Source organism: Callospermophilus lateralis, chromosome 6 (assembly GCF_048772815.1).
Source record: "Callospermophilus lateralis isolate mCalLat2 chromosome 6, mCalLat2.hap1, whole genome shotgun sequence".
Taxonomy (NCBI): domain Eukaryota; kingdom Metazoa; phylum Chordata; class Mammalia; order Rodentia; family Sciuridae; genus Callospermophilus; species Callospermophilus lateralis.
Window position 1 is genome coordinate 116295679 of NC_135310.1, and position 16784 is coordinate 116312462.

The following is a 16784-nucleotide window of genomic DNA, read 5'->3' on the forward strand; positions in this document are numbered from 1 at the left end:
TGACAAGCCACTAAGCGATTGGGTATTAAAAAATATTTAAGGTCTTCTGTATTGTTCAGGAGAAGGGACTATGCAGTTTTCAGCTTTAGGCATTGTTAAGTCTGGTATGATTATCTAAAAATAACTAGCAAAATTGTAGAATGGAATGTACAACTTCCAAACCAAATCAATAGAGAGAACTGGTGAGGAAAATAAAGGAAACCATCAAATTGTTAGCTTTCTGTTCACTCTGCTCCAATTTTCTAAGGAAAGCAGCGAAGAAGAAACTTGTAAATAAATCTGCCCATTAAAAAACACAGAACACTGAGCTTATTTTAAAACTATTGTATGTTATTTACAAGAGACTAGGAAATTAAAAAGTAGTGTGACACTAAGAAAATAGTACCCAAAGTAAAGACATCAGATAATGTAGACTTTGGGGTAAAGCCATTATTAGGAGTAAGAGCAACAGTATGTAATGGGAAAGATCTAGTCCTCCAGGAAGGTTTAATAATTCTAAAATGATGTGTATGAAATGATGTGATCCCAGAATATATAAAACAAAATTGAAAGAATTATAAGGAGAAACCTGACAAGACTACAATCATAGCAGGAGATTTTTAACAAATGTCTCTGAAAAACTAATGAGTATGTAAATGATTTTAATAACAATTAACCAGTTTGATTTAGTAGACATATATAGAACTCCACAGCCCTCAAATTAGAGAATACACACTTATTTTCAGATACACATGAAATATTAAGAATTAATCACATACTGTGCCACAGAGCATGCTCATTACTGCACAGACCACATGCTGCATGCTCATTACTGCACAGACCACACCTTTTGTCTACCTTGCAATGGAATTAAAAATTAGCAATGAAAAGATGACATGAAAAATTATATTTGGAAAGCTAAACACATACTCTGAATAAACAAAGAAAAATTATAATGAAAATTTGAAAACATTTGAAAGTAGTCAGCTTTTGAAGTATCAGACAAATGTAGGTTGAGGGACATTCTACATAATACCTGACCAGTGCTCTTTTAAACACTGTGTAGTATGTTAAAACTTGAAGATAAAGGTGAAAACAGAAGTTTGAAGTAAAATGTTAGCTTTAAATACTTTTGTAAGACAAAAAAGATTAATGAGCGAAGTGCTCACGAGATGGGGATGTGGTGCAGCGGCAGAGGACTTGCCTAGCACTTGTAAGGCCCTGGGTCCACCCTCAGCACTGCATAAAGGGAAGAAAAGAAGAAAGGGGTTAAGTGTTCACTTCAAGTAGTGGGTGGTTGGGGTGAGAGGGAGTGAATCCAAAGGAGCAGAAGGCAGAAAATAATGAAGAGAAGAACTTAGTGAAATAGGATAAAAAAGAAAAATTAAGTGTTGGTTCTTTGAAAGCCTAGATAAAGTAAGAAAACGAGTATAGGACTGATCAAAAAAAGAAAGAAATATACATAAATGATATTTGAAATGAAAAAGAGGGTATAAAGCAACTTAGCAAGACTGGCTCAAAATGAAAAATAAAAAGGGTTGGGGATGTGACTTAGTGGTTAAGTGCCCCTGGGTTTAATTGTTGGTACCCCCCCCCCAAAAAAAAGGGAGGTGTATGCTGTGGAAAATTACGTCAGTGTATTTAGAAACTGAAAATGTAAAAATTAACTGAAAGGACTAAAATATCTAAAACAGTTTTGAAGAAAAAGAAGGGAAAGATGGGGAGGAGAAGCACTAATATTAGGAGACTGTAAGATTACTGTAAAATTATAGTAACCGAGACAGCATGGTGGAGGCACAAAGCTGGGCAAAGCAATCCATGAAACAGGATAGAGATCTTAAAGAGAGGTGCTGGCACATAGGAAAACTTTATACATGACTACAGTAGCATAAATTAGTGGGGAGAAGGACGGACTGTTCATTAAATGGTGCTGGGGAAATTGGCCATCCTTATGAATAAAAGATGAGAATAATTCCTATCTCACAGCATTCCAAAAATAAATTCTAAGCAGATTAAAATGTGAAAAGGAAAATCTGAACACCTTTAGGAGAAAATGCAGGAAAATATCTTTATGGATTGGGTATAGGAAATAATTTACAAACCAGAAAGGGAGAGCTCAAATCACAAATGAAAGATTAAATATTTCTACTCAATATTAACCTACAAAAGATTGTCATCCTGCACATCAATTATAGAAGGATAATAGAAAAATAGGCAAAAGGTAAAAAAAAAAAAATAGGAAATTTACAGAGGAGAGGTAGAAAAAAAGGTTCAATTTCATCTAAGAAAAAGGGTGAAGAACTAAAACCACACTGATGAATAATTTCGTACTCTCTGTCCAGTATTACAAGAGTTACTTTTAGTGAGTTGAAAGTAAATGTTTATAACTGCTTTGGTGAGTAATTTGGCAATATTCAGGGAAGTTGAAGAGAAACATGGGTATGAGTATAATTCTTTTCTATTGTTTCTATTAATTATCTTCTGTTATTCTATACAGCAAGTATATATTCCTTTAAGGAAATTCTTAGCCAGGAACACAAGGACACACTTCTGTTTTTAATGAAGAAGAAAATAATGGTAACAGTCTAAATACCCTTTAGTGGGAAGCTCGATGTATACATTTTGGAATTTATACATTGAAATACTTTATAGACTTTAAACAAATGATCGTATTTATGTTTCTATTGAATGTTCTTTTGTCCTGAAATGATAGATGTTAATATTGTTCACTGAATATCTATTTTTTCCTCTTAGTACCTCTCCTGTGCACACAGCAGAATGGTTCTTTTTGCCCTGCCTAACCTTTTAAAGCCATATGACTTGCCTTGGCCAATGAAATGTGAGCATAATGGCATATTGCTTTGGGGAAATATTTTAAGAGCCAGTGTCCAGATCATTCTCTTCCCTGCTGCTGTGATTGTCAATATAAAACTCTGTCATTGGGATCTCTTGTGATATCATGAGCAGAACCACCTGGCTGATTAAGTACAAAATGTGAACCGTGAAAAATAAATGTGCTACATGAAGCCACTAGGGGACTGGAGGGCTGTCTGTCATTGCGGCATGGCCTGCACTAGAGTGCTGTTTCAGAGCTCAGCTCCATTCACTGTGCGTCTTGTGCCACTTCTGGAAGTCCTCCCTTCTCATTAGGGAATGCTTTCTCTTTTCCTGGAGATGGAGATGTCAGGACTTGCCCTCTGAAGATACTTCTTTACCTTTGTTTTGTTCTGAAGTCATGGGGAGCTTGTCTTTGGACCCCTTTTCTGCCATGAAATTTTCTTCACTGGTGGTTTCACCAGTGTTTTGCTTGTTTCTTTGGAGTTAAACTTCAGAGTCAAAGAATTCGACACCAGAAAACCATCTTGTCTCTCTCCCTCCTTCCCTTCATTCCTTCCTACTCTGTGGCCATTCTCATTTTCAAAAAGCAAAGCAATTAGTGAAGTATGTGAGATGAAGTGTTAAGTCCAGGCTTGTCCAACTTTGGAAAATAAATTCATTGCTCAGATGATACATGTAGGATTATTTACTTCACATCATTATAAAGTTAGGAATGTTTTGGCACGATGATAGTATTGCTCATTCTCTGTATTTTCAGAGAGTATAATATACTGAAAAATATAGCAAGTTGACATTGTCGATTTTGGTCTAAAATGTCTAAAGAAAATTGCAGATTTTGGTAGAAACCCTGTAGAAAAGGCCCAGGGACTTAAAATGCCCTTATCTTGTATTGCTCTCTCCTCAGTATTTAGAGAATCTTTATCATACTGGGCAGCCATCATTTTGTGGAAGCTCTTGACTTTTATAAATGAGCAGGTTGATATGGACTTGGAGTATATAGAGACTGAGAATCAAAACACAGCTGGGTTTTCAAGATACAGCAGTTCATGAACAAAGGAAAGAGCAAATTGTTGCAGTGACAGAATAGTAAACAAGAAGAGGAAATGAATCACGGCTGAGGCCAACTGTACTTTTTGAGAAGTGATTGGTAACATGTCCTCGATCACTTTCCTGCTTTGTGAATTCTAAAATACAGAATTTTATGAATTTCCCACTTAACATATGTATATATTTAAAGCTCGTTAATCTCATTTGCTGGGCCAGGGATGTAGCTCAGGGTTAAAGCACCTGCTTAGCATGTGCAAGGCCTTGGGTCTGTTCCCCAGCACCACAAACACAAATCTCAATTTCTATAGTTTCTCTTTGTGGTAATATTTTATGGTATATATATCCACTCTGTATTTAATATGTTATTGTGTTCCTTCATAATAAAATACTATAGGATTAATTGCTACATATGGTTTGGTTTGTTCTAACCTTAAGTTCAACTTTTTAAAAATTATTTGGCATGGAAAATTCATGTATTAAGATAATCAAGATGTTCTAATTTCCCTGTTATTGTTGATTTGAGATAGTAATTAATTAATCTTGTTCTGCTCATGCTTTTGGAATCTATTTGACTTCTCTTATCCTAGTGCCAAATCTTGGGTTTGCATTCACAGTTCCCATGGAGAATGTTGCAACAATTGCTGATTGTGCCAGTGTGATTGAAGGAGTCAGTCGGAGTCGAAATGCCTTGCTGAATGGGGACACAAAAAATTATGATTGGGATTCTGGCTACACGTGTCACCAGCTAGGAAGTGGTGCGATTGTGGTTCAACTGGCACAACCATACATGATTGGATCAATACGGTAAGATTATTTCTGCTCATTAATTAGTTTTTAAATGTAACTATTTTTATGAAAATTATATTTTGGTAAAATGATGACCTCAATAACTTCAATGATGAAATTCTGCTGTTCTCTGATCTGAACATGCAGAAGGGAGTAGGAGTGGAACGCTGGGGCAATAAGATTCCAGATGTACATTTGGATTTCTGGTGGGGAGAGGCACCGACATCAGGCATGGGGCACTAGAGAAGAGACCCACCTGGGCCGGGTTCACTCCCTCCCAAGTCTTCCTTTGCATTGGCTAGAGACAGGGTAGCACGTCAAAAGAGGTCTTACATAGAATGAAAGATTGTTTTCAGTGTTAATAAATGAACTGCATATGAACCAAACAGATCTGACTATGAAACCTGGTTCTAAAATCTTTTTAGTAACTTTGTGTCTGGGTTGTTTTTCATTATCCCTTTTTTGTTTTAAGAAAGGCACTTTAACTTTGCTTGATTTGTAGAAATATGTAATTTTTAAGTGGAGACTGGTATTGCCACTTGACAGAATACTTTTAGTTGAAAAGGGCCATCTGGATCTTGAGTAGGCTTCCCTGCCCTGCCCTGCCCTGCCCTTTCCAGAAGACCTCCAAAGTCCTCCTGTAAAAAATGTCTATGAATCTTTCTCAGTCTGCCTAGGGTGGAGGTGTTGGAGGCTCATGACTGCCTCCTCCACCCCATCGTGTGCCACATTTGCTGTGTGTTTCCTGTTCTCTTCTTTAAGACAGTGTGTTGAAAGAGAGAACTAACAAAAATAAGACAGTAGGAGTGTGACAGGCACAGATTTGTCAAGGGGCTAATAACCCCAGAGGTTTCCCAAGCACCCTGAGGACTTGGTGCTGGATTTCTTGGCAAATTCAGACTAATTCTTCATTAAATTGGCAACCCTTTTTCATCAAGGGCCATGTAACAAGCTGAGTACCATAAGGCAGCAAATCAGAGAAGCCTTTAGTTTAGACTGAAGGCCAGATCATTCACTTAGGCTTAGGGAGGGGTACAAGACCGGCCACAACCAGTCTAGACAGGCTACCAGTACAAATAAAAACTGTCACACTGCAAACAACACCCCCCTTCCTTTCATTAGCTGCATGGATTAACTAAAGTACTCATCAGCCACCAACTTAATAAGCTGTTTGAGAATTTTTGTCACAGATTATGTGAAACTTGCTTGTATATTTCCCATTATAATCTATTCCTCTTCACTTTAAAAATCTGGGAAACAGTTGTCCTTCTTTTGTCTTCTGGCACTCCTTATAGTCCCCACAATTTCTTAAAGATTACCAGTCGTGTCTCTGAGATTACATCTGCAATTTCTTTCAGCAGGCTTGGGGTGTAACTCATCTGAGCCAGGAGACTTGAAATCATTTAAATTGACTGGATACTCTCTTTTCTTTCACTTCACCTATTTGGGACTTCAATTTTCTCTTTATTATGTTTGTTCTGCCATTTCTAATTTGAAGGCCAGTCTTCTTGCCAATGAAGATTGAAGCATACGGGCAGCTTAGTAGCTGTACCCGCTCTCTTGTGATATTTTCTTTATTCCATTCGTTTCCTTGGTACTTTGTGCCCCCTCCCCACCTCTGCCACCATCTGACGGTGTTCCATGTGATCTCAAATCAAGATATATAACGTGAAGTTCTTCTGTCCTCCCCCTTCTTCTCAAGTTACCTTGTGGCGTGACTCCCCGTCTCAGTCAGCAGCAACCCTTCCCTCCAATTTATCTGTTGCCTGAGCAAAAACATGAGGCCCTTCTAAATCTCAACCTCTCCTTTTCCTCCCCCTCCTACCAGCCAGCCCTGAAGTCCTGGCAGTACCGCCTGCAAACACCTCACCAGCTCACCTCTCCTCCACCCATTGCCATGACCACAGCTGCACCTTTGCAGTTTGGGTTCTCTATCCGACCTTCAGACTTCCACTGACTCTCCCTCCTCCACATGTAGCCATCCCTCACCCTTACCACCAATCTAATGTGGCTACAGCCCTCCCTAAGAGGATTCATGGCTGCTCTTTGCCTTCAGGAGAAAGTGCCAACTAAACCATTTAACAACGTTCTGCCTTGTCTGTACAGCCTCTTCTCTCAGCCTCCACCTTGCCATGCAGCCTCTACATCAGCACCTCAGCCTGTCTTGTTGTTAGCATTTATGGTGCCTGCCCTTTCTTACTCCCTGCCTTCCAATCTCTGATCATCCTGTTCTCACTGCTTACACCTCTTACCACCTTCTCGTTCCCTTCTCTTACCTGTCTTTCTTATTCCCCTTTATTGTTATTTCTTATCCCCTCTTATTTCTTATTCACCCCTTAGGGAGTGCGTCTCTAACCTTCTGTCATCTCCTGGGCTTATTGAGACACCCCTCTTCTGCCATCTAGAGTTCCTGTCACAGCATTTGTATTATGATTATTTACTTGCTGGCTCCCCCCTGCCCACCTGGCATGTAAACCTATGGCAACTCCAAATAAGCTTCTCTTGACAGGTTAAATGTGCATGAGGCGGGCTGTCAGATAGAGGGGGAATTGTAGCAGGTACAGTAGGAAATCTATAATTTTAGATTCGGCAAGAACCTGATATGGTTGTTGCCAGGGTGACAATTGAAGACAAACAGGCTCTTCATGGGACAAGGCCACCTTGGCCTCTGCCTCTACCAGAGAATCAGAGATGTTGAATCTGACTCCAGGAAAATGTGTCATTGGTGCAGGAGAGAGCAGTGCCCACTTGGTTTTCTTTAAATGTGGAATAAAAATGATTCCCCCCCAAAAAATTCTTCTTTTCCTGACTCAGAGGGAGGATGATGAGCAGGACACAACCAGAGGCAGAATTGTGTATCTCAGCACAGTATGAAGCCTCCAACTTCCATAAGCCCAAGTACTGTTTTTTTAGTACGAAGATCCATGCAATTGAAGCTCTGTATAACTAGCTGAGCGCCCAAAGAGACACGTCTCGGTGAAACCAACATTATGTTGTGAGGAACTGCATTTGCCTCTTCTGTGACATTATTAAGAGGAAAGGGAGAGAGATTTCCTAGCCACCAATGCCTGTGGACGGTGCTGGATATCTTGGCAGGCTGCAGTTACAGCAGCTGATGTGCCCAGATAGACATTTATTGATAGGAAACTAGATCAGTGGCACCTCTTCATGGAGATAGGTAATTGACCAATGACAGGTTGATTAGTCAGTGACATTTGACCCACAGCTTCTATTGCTCGTGATGACTAACTTACTTTCCTAGTCACTGTATCTGCTGCAGCCCATGTTCTGCATCAACCCCTAGAGAGTGGGAGCTGCCGAGCTCAGGCTGGGAGGGTGGAGAGCTGGGACGCCTGCTCACACGGTCCCCGCCTCTGTGAGGTAGGGCCCAGTCACATGTCCTTAAGCTTTGGAAATTCAAGTTTCTTTGTAGTTGGTGACTTCAGAGGCAAAGTTCTCAAGCATGATTTATTTTGATCACTTCATTCTTTATTCCTAAGAGAGGATGTAATTGTTTTATGGATAAGATTTCTTTTGTTTGAGTGTTTTCAACTCAGAAACCACTGTTTCCTTCCCTGAGAGGATGCCCTGTGGCTGGAGAGGCAAGCAGAGCCTTCTTTTCTGACAGAAAATGGTCAGCAGGAGCCAGTCCTCCTAGCATGTGTGGCGTCAGTCCCCTGTGGTTTCCTGGAGAGGGGAGCATGAAACAGCATCTCCGACCATCTTTCTAGCCCTTCTTTTCTTTCGTTCATTCAACATTCACTAAACGCTTCACTCTGTGACAGGCACTGTAGTCGACACAGCCCTGAATAAACAGAATAACACCGCTGCTCTCCGGGAGCTCCTGTGTAGTGCATGGGGGACCTAGACAGCAGACAGACACTATGTGCAATATGTCAGACGTTGACAGGTGCTACAGGAAGTCAGCTTATGAGCTCTGTAGCTCCCACTCTCTAGGAGGAGGAGATGTGGAGATGGTGCAGTTTTAGGCTGGGTGGTCTGGAAAGGTTCACTGAGAGGGGGACATTGAGCAGAACCTGGAAATCCAGGTTGGACACCATGTACATAGTGCCAAGACTCTGAGGTGGGAACATACCTGGCACACTCTGAGAGCAGAGGGAGGGAGGGGAAAGTAACAGGAGGGCCAGGGAGGAAGGAGTTGGAGAAGTGACAGTCCAGGATGTTTTTTCACTGTCTGTGTACACAACATCAACTCCTAAAACCATCACCCCCACCCCACTCCCATCCCCCAGCCCACCCCACTCCCACTCCCATCCAGTGTTTCATGAGCATCAGGAGAAGAGAGGAGGGTCAGAAATGGGAGGCCCTCATGCCTTAACAAGCATGGCGCCTTCTCTGCTCTTTGCTTCCTTGCTACACCAACTCCTGAAGAAGCAACAACAGGAGGTAACCTAGGTGAGTTGGTTGATTCATTGGTTATTTATTATTTTCACATGAGGTTCTCTCTGAGTTGCCCAGGCTGGCATCAAACTTGCTATCCTCCTGCCTCAGCCTCCCAAGTAATTGGGATTACAGGCTCTCAAGTACCTGGGATTCCCAACTGCCACCATTTCTCAACAGAGGCATCCTAGTCTCGACTCATATGACTCAAATGAGTCAAAACTCCTCTTTTGCTTCTCTCACTTTTGCAAGGCAACATAACTGGGAAATAAAGGAGTTTGTCTGTGTTGTTGCTAGGTTTATAGACATAGCAAAATTTACTCATTTTATTTTAGAGAAAAAGAAATTACCTGGAATGTACCTTAAAAGCAGGTAATTGAGTAGTAATTATATCATTTCCATGCCATTTTAAAAACATTAAAATTTAAATAACAGCAAATCTTCAGAGGGCTGACCACATAAAAAGACCAGGGTAGAGTCATAAGAACCAACCAAATCTGCCTAATGTCTTAGTTTATAGGCCCTCTGTCGCCTTAGTTTAAGACTTATTATCTTTCTACTTGCTAATCATGATATCCTTTTAAGTGTTTTCAGGCTAGGATTAGAAATCAAATATGCTATGCGTTAAATACACCTATCACCCAGTCTTTTTCAGCTAATAAATGACAGCACTTTGTTGAAACCCTAATTATAGGATAGTAATTAAATTAACAATTTTTACATTAGTCTGAAAATAATGGTTTTGTAATTGATATGTGAGTAGTGTAAGTAAAATACTCATAATGCGTTAAGTAACAAACCTAATTGCAAGTAGACAGGATGTCCAAAGATGATGCCAGGCCAGCAGAAGCAGCCAAATGTGCCTGCAGCCCCTCTCGGTGTTGTGAGGATCAAGGAGTTAATGACAACAATATTTTGAAGTCCTCAGTTGGGATGTACATAAATGCAGTATGTTAGGAAAAAAATGGGTCTAGCCCCAAGCGTGTTCTTGATGGGTATCCATAGTCTCTTTATTCTGTGGGATGAAGCAGCCCTACCACTTATGGAACAATAACACAGAAGGTCTACACCACAAGTCAGTTTATGTCTTTTAGTTATTAAACCTAGATTACAAAGAAGAAATAGCAAGTTGATTCTTTAAAAAAGTTAATTGTCTATGCCACCGTGGTGCTTATTTGTCCTAACCTGTTTTTCTTTCTCTCTGAACTGTCAAGCCTATGCCGGTTTCAGTTGCCTACTGGGTGGCTACAACCAACTCTAGATTATCTATTCAGTTTGTAGATTACCAAAATTCCTTTTAGACTGCTAGTTTTCCTCCTTCCTACTGCTTACCATCTTGCCAAATCTGCTGCACATTCGCTTCTCTCTCAAAGGATAGGCACAAAAAAAAGGAGAGGAATCAGATCATTCCATTTTGTTTCCTATTTAATAGCTCCACATGAGGGCTGGGTCGTAAGAGTAGGGAGAGGAATGGAAGCTAATGGCTCAAATAATAATTGTAATTGAGTATTTTCTGCATTTGTGCTGCCTTCAATCTCTAGTAGGACCATAGATAATCTCAAATTGAAGATAGTGATTTTTAAATATTGTGATGGACTTGAATCTTTGCAGCGGATTCCAAGCACCTACTTGAATGGCTCCGTGTGCTGCGAGTACTCAATAAACACTCATTGACTGAACTGACAGCACAGTGTGTTAGTGCCACTAAAGAGACTTCTATCTATCAACTAAATTGGACATCATATTTGCTCAGTGTTGTCTGATCTAAGTGTATGTGAGGAAACTGCTAAAGATCTGGCACCCCCAGCAAATGACTGAGATTAAGCTCTGGAGTTGGGCGCTGGCATTAACACAGGTGAGGACGCTAGCCTCCCTCGTTGCATTCTGCTCCCATTTCATTCTGCCCGAGTGCTGCACCAGCGAGCAGTACATCTATTTACATTATTAAGACAGCCTTCTTTGCAACCTAGAGAGCTAGAAATTTCCTTTTTATAGTCTGAAGAATCCAACAAACATCTAAATATATGACTCCTCTGACTTGGATTAAGATTGCCTATAATTCTAGTCAAAATTGGAAAGATATTTTACAAAATTTACTTCATATCAGTCACACTGAGTGTCTTCTGTCACAGCCCTGAACCAAGGGACTCTTCCTTGTCTCTCTGATCCATGATTTATTTATTAAGTGGTGTTCCTCTGTGCCTATCTGCATCACACTGAAGTCTTCTCTCGTCACTCTCAGATCTCAGAGCTCTGGTTCCCAAAAAGATCGTTGAAGAAGGAATTATATGTATGGTTCTCAGTCGATGCTGGAGTCTAAACTGTGTGAACACTTCAGGGCACTAGAAATGCTGGAGCCTAGACACAGCAGAATTTAGGGGCAAGGTAAATAGGCCTTAGCCAGTTTCATCCTAGAGAAATTTCAAGAGCAGAAAGTATTGCTATGGCAACTAAGTTTTGTGTGAAAAATACAGGAGGGGCACTAGAATTCAGATGTTGTTTGGAAAAGCAAGAAAGGTTAAATGCCAAAAAAATGTATTTTTGTGTGTGTGTGATTTACCTCACATGTCAACCATTTATCTCCCTTGAGTGATTGGGGAACTTGACAACTAGTCATCATAAAATATAGCTGGATACATGAAAGGAAAAATCCTTTCAGTTTTCCAAGATTAACCCATCAAGAAGACATCTTTACCGAGGATTCAGCCCCGTTTGACCCAGTATTTCATGCACAGTACATGTTTAGTAATTGTCCCGAATTATTCTTTAAGAAACCTCTAAAACAAATACTCACTTCTCAGTCATCTTAAACACCAGAATCATTCTCCTTGGAAGATGTCCTCCTGTGGCTTTGCTTAGACAGATGCTGTACAAGCTGCTGCCCTGGGACAGGTTGTGCAGGGCCACAGAAGTGCGGCTGCTGTCCGGCAGCAGAGGACTTTTAGCTGATTGACTGAAATTCCCACAAATTTAATACATCAAATTGCTTTAATATATCTTTTAAGTATTAAGTGAATAAAGCTATTCTGAATACTGATGAAGGGTGACATCACTTAAAATTAAATCTTTAAATTAATCCAAAGAAGTAATCTACCTTTGAAAATCTTCATATTCCCCAAGCACCTTTAATTCAGAGACTTCCCCACCCAGGAGCCCAATTTTATCACCTCATTAAGGTGTTTGGGATGTATCTTAGTAGCTCCTGATGTTTGTCTGTTTCTTTCTTTCTCTCCTTTTTATGCTTAACCATTAGCCCTTTGTAAACTAGTGACCACAGAGGCACTTGACCAAAACATTCTCGTCTATCTAGTTAAGAAACTCCAAGACCTTGAAGAGGTCTTCCACTACCTCCTGTTGACTTACCCGGCTCTCCACCCCCATTTCTGCATCCTTCTCCTAAGAATAACTTCCATGGTGATGGGCAGCTGCCCCTCAAGGACTCCTTTCAGCAATTCTCTGAGGCCCTTAGGGGCTTCACAGATGCTGAGGAATCATATTTTTTCTGCTGCGTTGCCTCTTTCAACGATGTATCAGATTCAATATAAGGGGTATTGCTTATGTAGATAAATGCAGAGTATGCTCTTACTTCTGCCTGGATTTTCTTTCCTTGCTGCCCTTAAAACCTAATGGTGAGGATCCTCTTTCTTCCCTCTACCTGATGAAACCTAAAACCAGGTCCCTTGATGATTATGACATTACCAGCCTTGCCACATGATTGTTTTACTGTAACCAAACACCACCCAGGATGATTTAGGTTTTCCGTAGTTTAATATTTAGAGATGGCTAATGGTTCTCTTGCTTGCTGTGTCTGACAGTAGTTCTTGAGTGTTAGCTGCTCTCACTGTCTTCATTAAGAAGACGAAGAAACCGAAGTGTAGTTTGGGGTCCTTCTCCTTCTTTGCACTGTGAGCATGGCAAGACAACTCATGCTAAAACTTCATCTCCCAAGATTCCAGTTTGTCGCTCAGTGCTACCAACTCCTGTGGCCTAATAAGAAGCAAGGGAAGGCAGCTCATTTTCTGGTTCAGCTCACTGGTTTCCTACAGCTGTGAATTATAGAAACTTCCAGTAAATGTTACAACTAAGACCTGACAACATTTGTTTTTTTGTTGGTGGTGAATTTTTTTTTTAAGTTGTAGATGGACTCAGTACGTTTATTTTGTTTTTATGTGGTGCTGAGGATGGAACCCAGTGCCTCACATGTGCTAGACAAGTGCCTACCACTGAGCTACAACCCCAGCTCCACATTTGTTTTTGTTTCTAGCACTCACTGCTCCAAGGAAGCTTGCATATGGGTCGCCTTTGGCTGCAAACAACAGAAAATCTCACTGAGAATAACTTATAAAATGCTTTTTAAATTTTATTTTTGTTTTGTTTTGCTTTTGACTGTTTGGGGCTCATAAACAAGTCCATAGGGTTGTGGTTTTGCAGTTCAGTAAACTCTGCATTTTTCTTGGTCTTTCCCACATGTATTTTTGCCCCAGAGAAATAAACTGCTACAGTTTTAAATACCATGTCTGTGTTGAGGCAGCAAGTATCAGGGTGAAGGGAAAAAAGTACAACAAGCCCTACCAGCCAAATCTTGTCCCTTTCCATTAGGAAAAGCCAAAGCTATATTTGAAGCCCGTCTCTGCTGACTCCAACTTGCAGTTTTCAGGTAGAACTCTGTTATGTGGTCAGCCCTAGCAAGATTGGTTAAGAAATCAATTGGCCATGGTAAGGAGTTAGGCTCACCTAGCCAACAGCTCTGCCTTGAAATACTGCCTTTTGCATGACATTTTACATCTGCTTTGGAATTTTTTTTACATATCTTCACATTTCATGTGTCCTGTTTATTTAAAAAAAAAAACAGTTTTGTTAAGATGTAATTTACATACCATACAACTTACCCATTTAAAGTATATAATGCAGTGGGGACCCCCCCACATACCATTTATTTTATTTTTCAGAATGCTTTTTTTTGTTGTTTATTTTTTATTGGTAGTGCTGGGGGTTGAACCCAGGGCTTTACGCTTGTTAGAAAAGTCCTTCACCACTGAGCTACAAAAGTGCTTCCCCAGCCCTTTTTCTTTTATTTTTATTTTGAGACTGGATCTCACTAAATTCCCAGGCTGGCCTCAAAACCTGTGATCCTCCTTCCTCAGCCTCCCAAGTAGCTGGGATAACAGGCGTGTGCCACTATGCCCAGCCCTCCATTGTTTTTAAAAGCAACCCTTTGAACCCACAACTTCTGGATGTATCTTAAAAAGTACTGTAATAATTATATTTTGTATTATTTTCAGCTTGAAAAATGCTCTATAAATTTTTTAAAAACCTGTCTTCTTACTATCTACTTTGGATCCAAAACGAGAGGTATTACTGATTACATATGTTTAATTTCTTATTCATGAAATTTGCTTGGAAAAAAAAAAACACCTAAGTTTCCATGACAAAACATTTAATCTGGTTTTCTGAAATTGGTCTCGTACTTTACCAGCATAGTCCTAACTCATGCACATAAGGAAATTTGGGGGACAGGGCAAGGTCCCAAGTACTTTTTCTCATTGATCAAAATAGGGGTTGGGCTGACAGCTTAGTGGGACAGTGTTTGCCCAGCATGTGTCCGGCCCTGATTTCAATCCCAGCCCAGGAAAAGAGGGGGAAAGGGGGGCAGTTAATTGTGTGGTTTTAATATTGTCAAGTTGACTTTCTCATTCCTGAATTCGTTTTTAAATTGACAACCCATATGGAATTTGTTAACTAGAAGTATTTGGTTAAACAATGCATCTGTTTACCTAACCAGATTATAGAGAGTTGACTCTTCTTCTGTACACAGAAAATTATTCCAATATTAGAAACTTCACTGCATATCCATGTTATCTTGTAGTAGCAAATTATGTCAAAAGTCCCTCTGGAAATAACATTTTCTGTGTTTGATATCTGAAGTTTAAAAACTCATGTCCACCTGCCCTGGAATGAAACCACACAAAAGACCTGTGACTTTCGAAAGGGAAATGGGCAGTGACCCTAATGCTGCCTCCAGTCTGTTCCTCGGAATCTTCTTGGATACTGTGCTTTTTGTTGGTGGTGGTTGGTTTATATTGTGTTCTGTGGGGTTGCAGTGAGTGTTTCTGGCTTTGAAAATGAGAAGTACACTCAGTGGGAAGATAATGAGAGCAGTACTGGGATCTTAAATCTTAGAAGAAATTCAGACATCCTCTGTTTTTTTTTTCCCCCACCGTTTCTTCCTGTCTTCCTCTACAGCCATTTTTACTCCTCCCAAAATGTGAGTTGTGGTCACGGGTTTAGCTGCTTTCCAACAGAGATGCCAATCAGAAAGAGTGAGCCACAGTTCAGTGGAGTCACTTCATGTCTCTCTGTCTCCCGCTGGGCCTTAAGTGGCCTGGGACAGAACCACTCCTGCCTTGGAGGAGGCCCCGCCTTGCTGCTTTATTCCTTCCTCTCCCTCCTCTCTCCTCTCCCTTCTCCTCTTTTCTGTCTTCATAACAAGGTGGTGAGCAGCCCCATCCTTCTCTGGCCTTGGAAAGTCTTACTTCCTCTTTTTTAGAGCAGCCAGGCTAAGGCTACTGGCTCAACCCAGGGACGACTCAGTGCTGGGCAGGGGGAAGGGGCAGCCTCTCTCCCATGCTCCCCCTGGATTTGGTACTGGAATGTGTATTGTATTGATGACCCTTAAGTTCTAGAGGTCAGAACTGAGTGCTGAGTTTTGAAGGGGGAGCAGCCTCCTGACTTGTTTTGGTTTGAAACTGTTCAGGCACACCCAGCTGCAAAATAGGTAGTTTCCCTTGTTCTGTGCCTTTTGCTTTAGGGTTTTTAGCCAAAAATTCTGTTAGTAATAGTGTTCCTTTGCTTCTTATTTGCTGGATCTTTCCTTGTAATGTACTTAACTTAAGAACTTTGTGGGTAGGGGTGATTGGAGTCTAGTGTGATAGATCTAAGTTCCTAAGTCCCCTAGGCATTTACCATTTAATTGTTCCCTAATGTCTGAGTCTGATGCAAACCCTTGTCCATTATTTTCCTGAAACCTAGCCATTTTTTGTTCATTTCATCTCTGAGATTAAAAATATAATAAATCAAATATAATAAAGTACTATCTTTATGAGAAAATCCACAGAAACCCTTTTAGAAATAGATAAAACAGGGAAAGAAGGAAAGAAAAGGAGCAGGCAGGTAGGACAGACAGATGGACATCATCACCCCAAGTACATGTATGAAGACATGAATGGTGTGACTCTACTTTGTGTACAACCAGAGACATGAAAAATTGTGCTCTATATGTGCACTATGAATTGAAATGCATTCTGCTGTCATGTATAACAAATTAGAATGAATGAATAAATAAATCAATAAAAAATAGATAAAGCAAAGCTAAGGATGTAGCTCATTGGTATTGTGCTTGCCTAGCATGCACAAGGCCCTGGGTTTAACCCCCAATACTGCTTAAAAAGGGGGAAAAAAGAGATCGAGAGAAAGAGAAGGAAAAGAAATAAAATAAAATAAATAAAGCATTATCTATAGAGAATTGTTTGAGAATTGCTGATAACCAGATAAATAATATTTTGTTAATAACATATTTCCTAGGAAAATAGTTTTGTCATAATTATGGTCACTACAGTAAAATTTTAGCTGTCCGTTTAAAACTAAGAGACAAGCAGGGAATTCACGAAGATAAGTTGGATCTGTTAGGGAAGAACATGATAAACAGAGTCATCCATTTAAAAATTGAGTTCATT

The 16784-nt window shown here is 40.2% G+C and overlaps 1 protein-coding gene across 2 annotated transcripts in view; it reads left to right on the top strand.

Moving 5' to 3' along the window:
- The window catches only part of Btbd9 (BTB domain containing 9), a 398183-nt gene that overhangs the window by 290085 nt on the left and 91314 nt on the right, over window positions 1-16784 (top strand). For both annotated transcript variants that reach the window (XM_076858778.1, XM_076858777.1), the window contains exon 8: window positions 4479-4668. In XM_076858778.1, the coding sequence (XP_076714893.1) occupies window positions 4479-4668 (190 nt within the window). The remainder of the gene's footprint in view (window positions 1-4478; window positions 4669-16784) is intronic.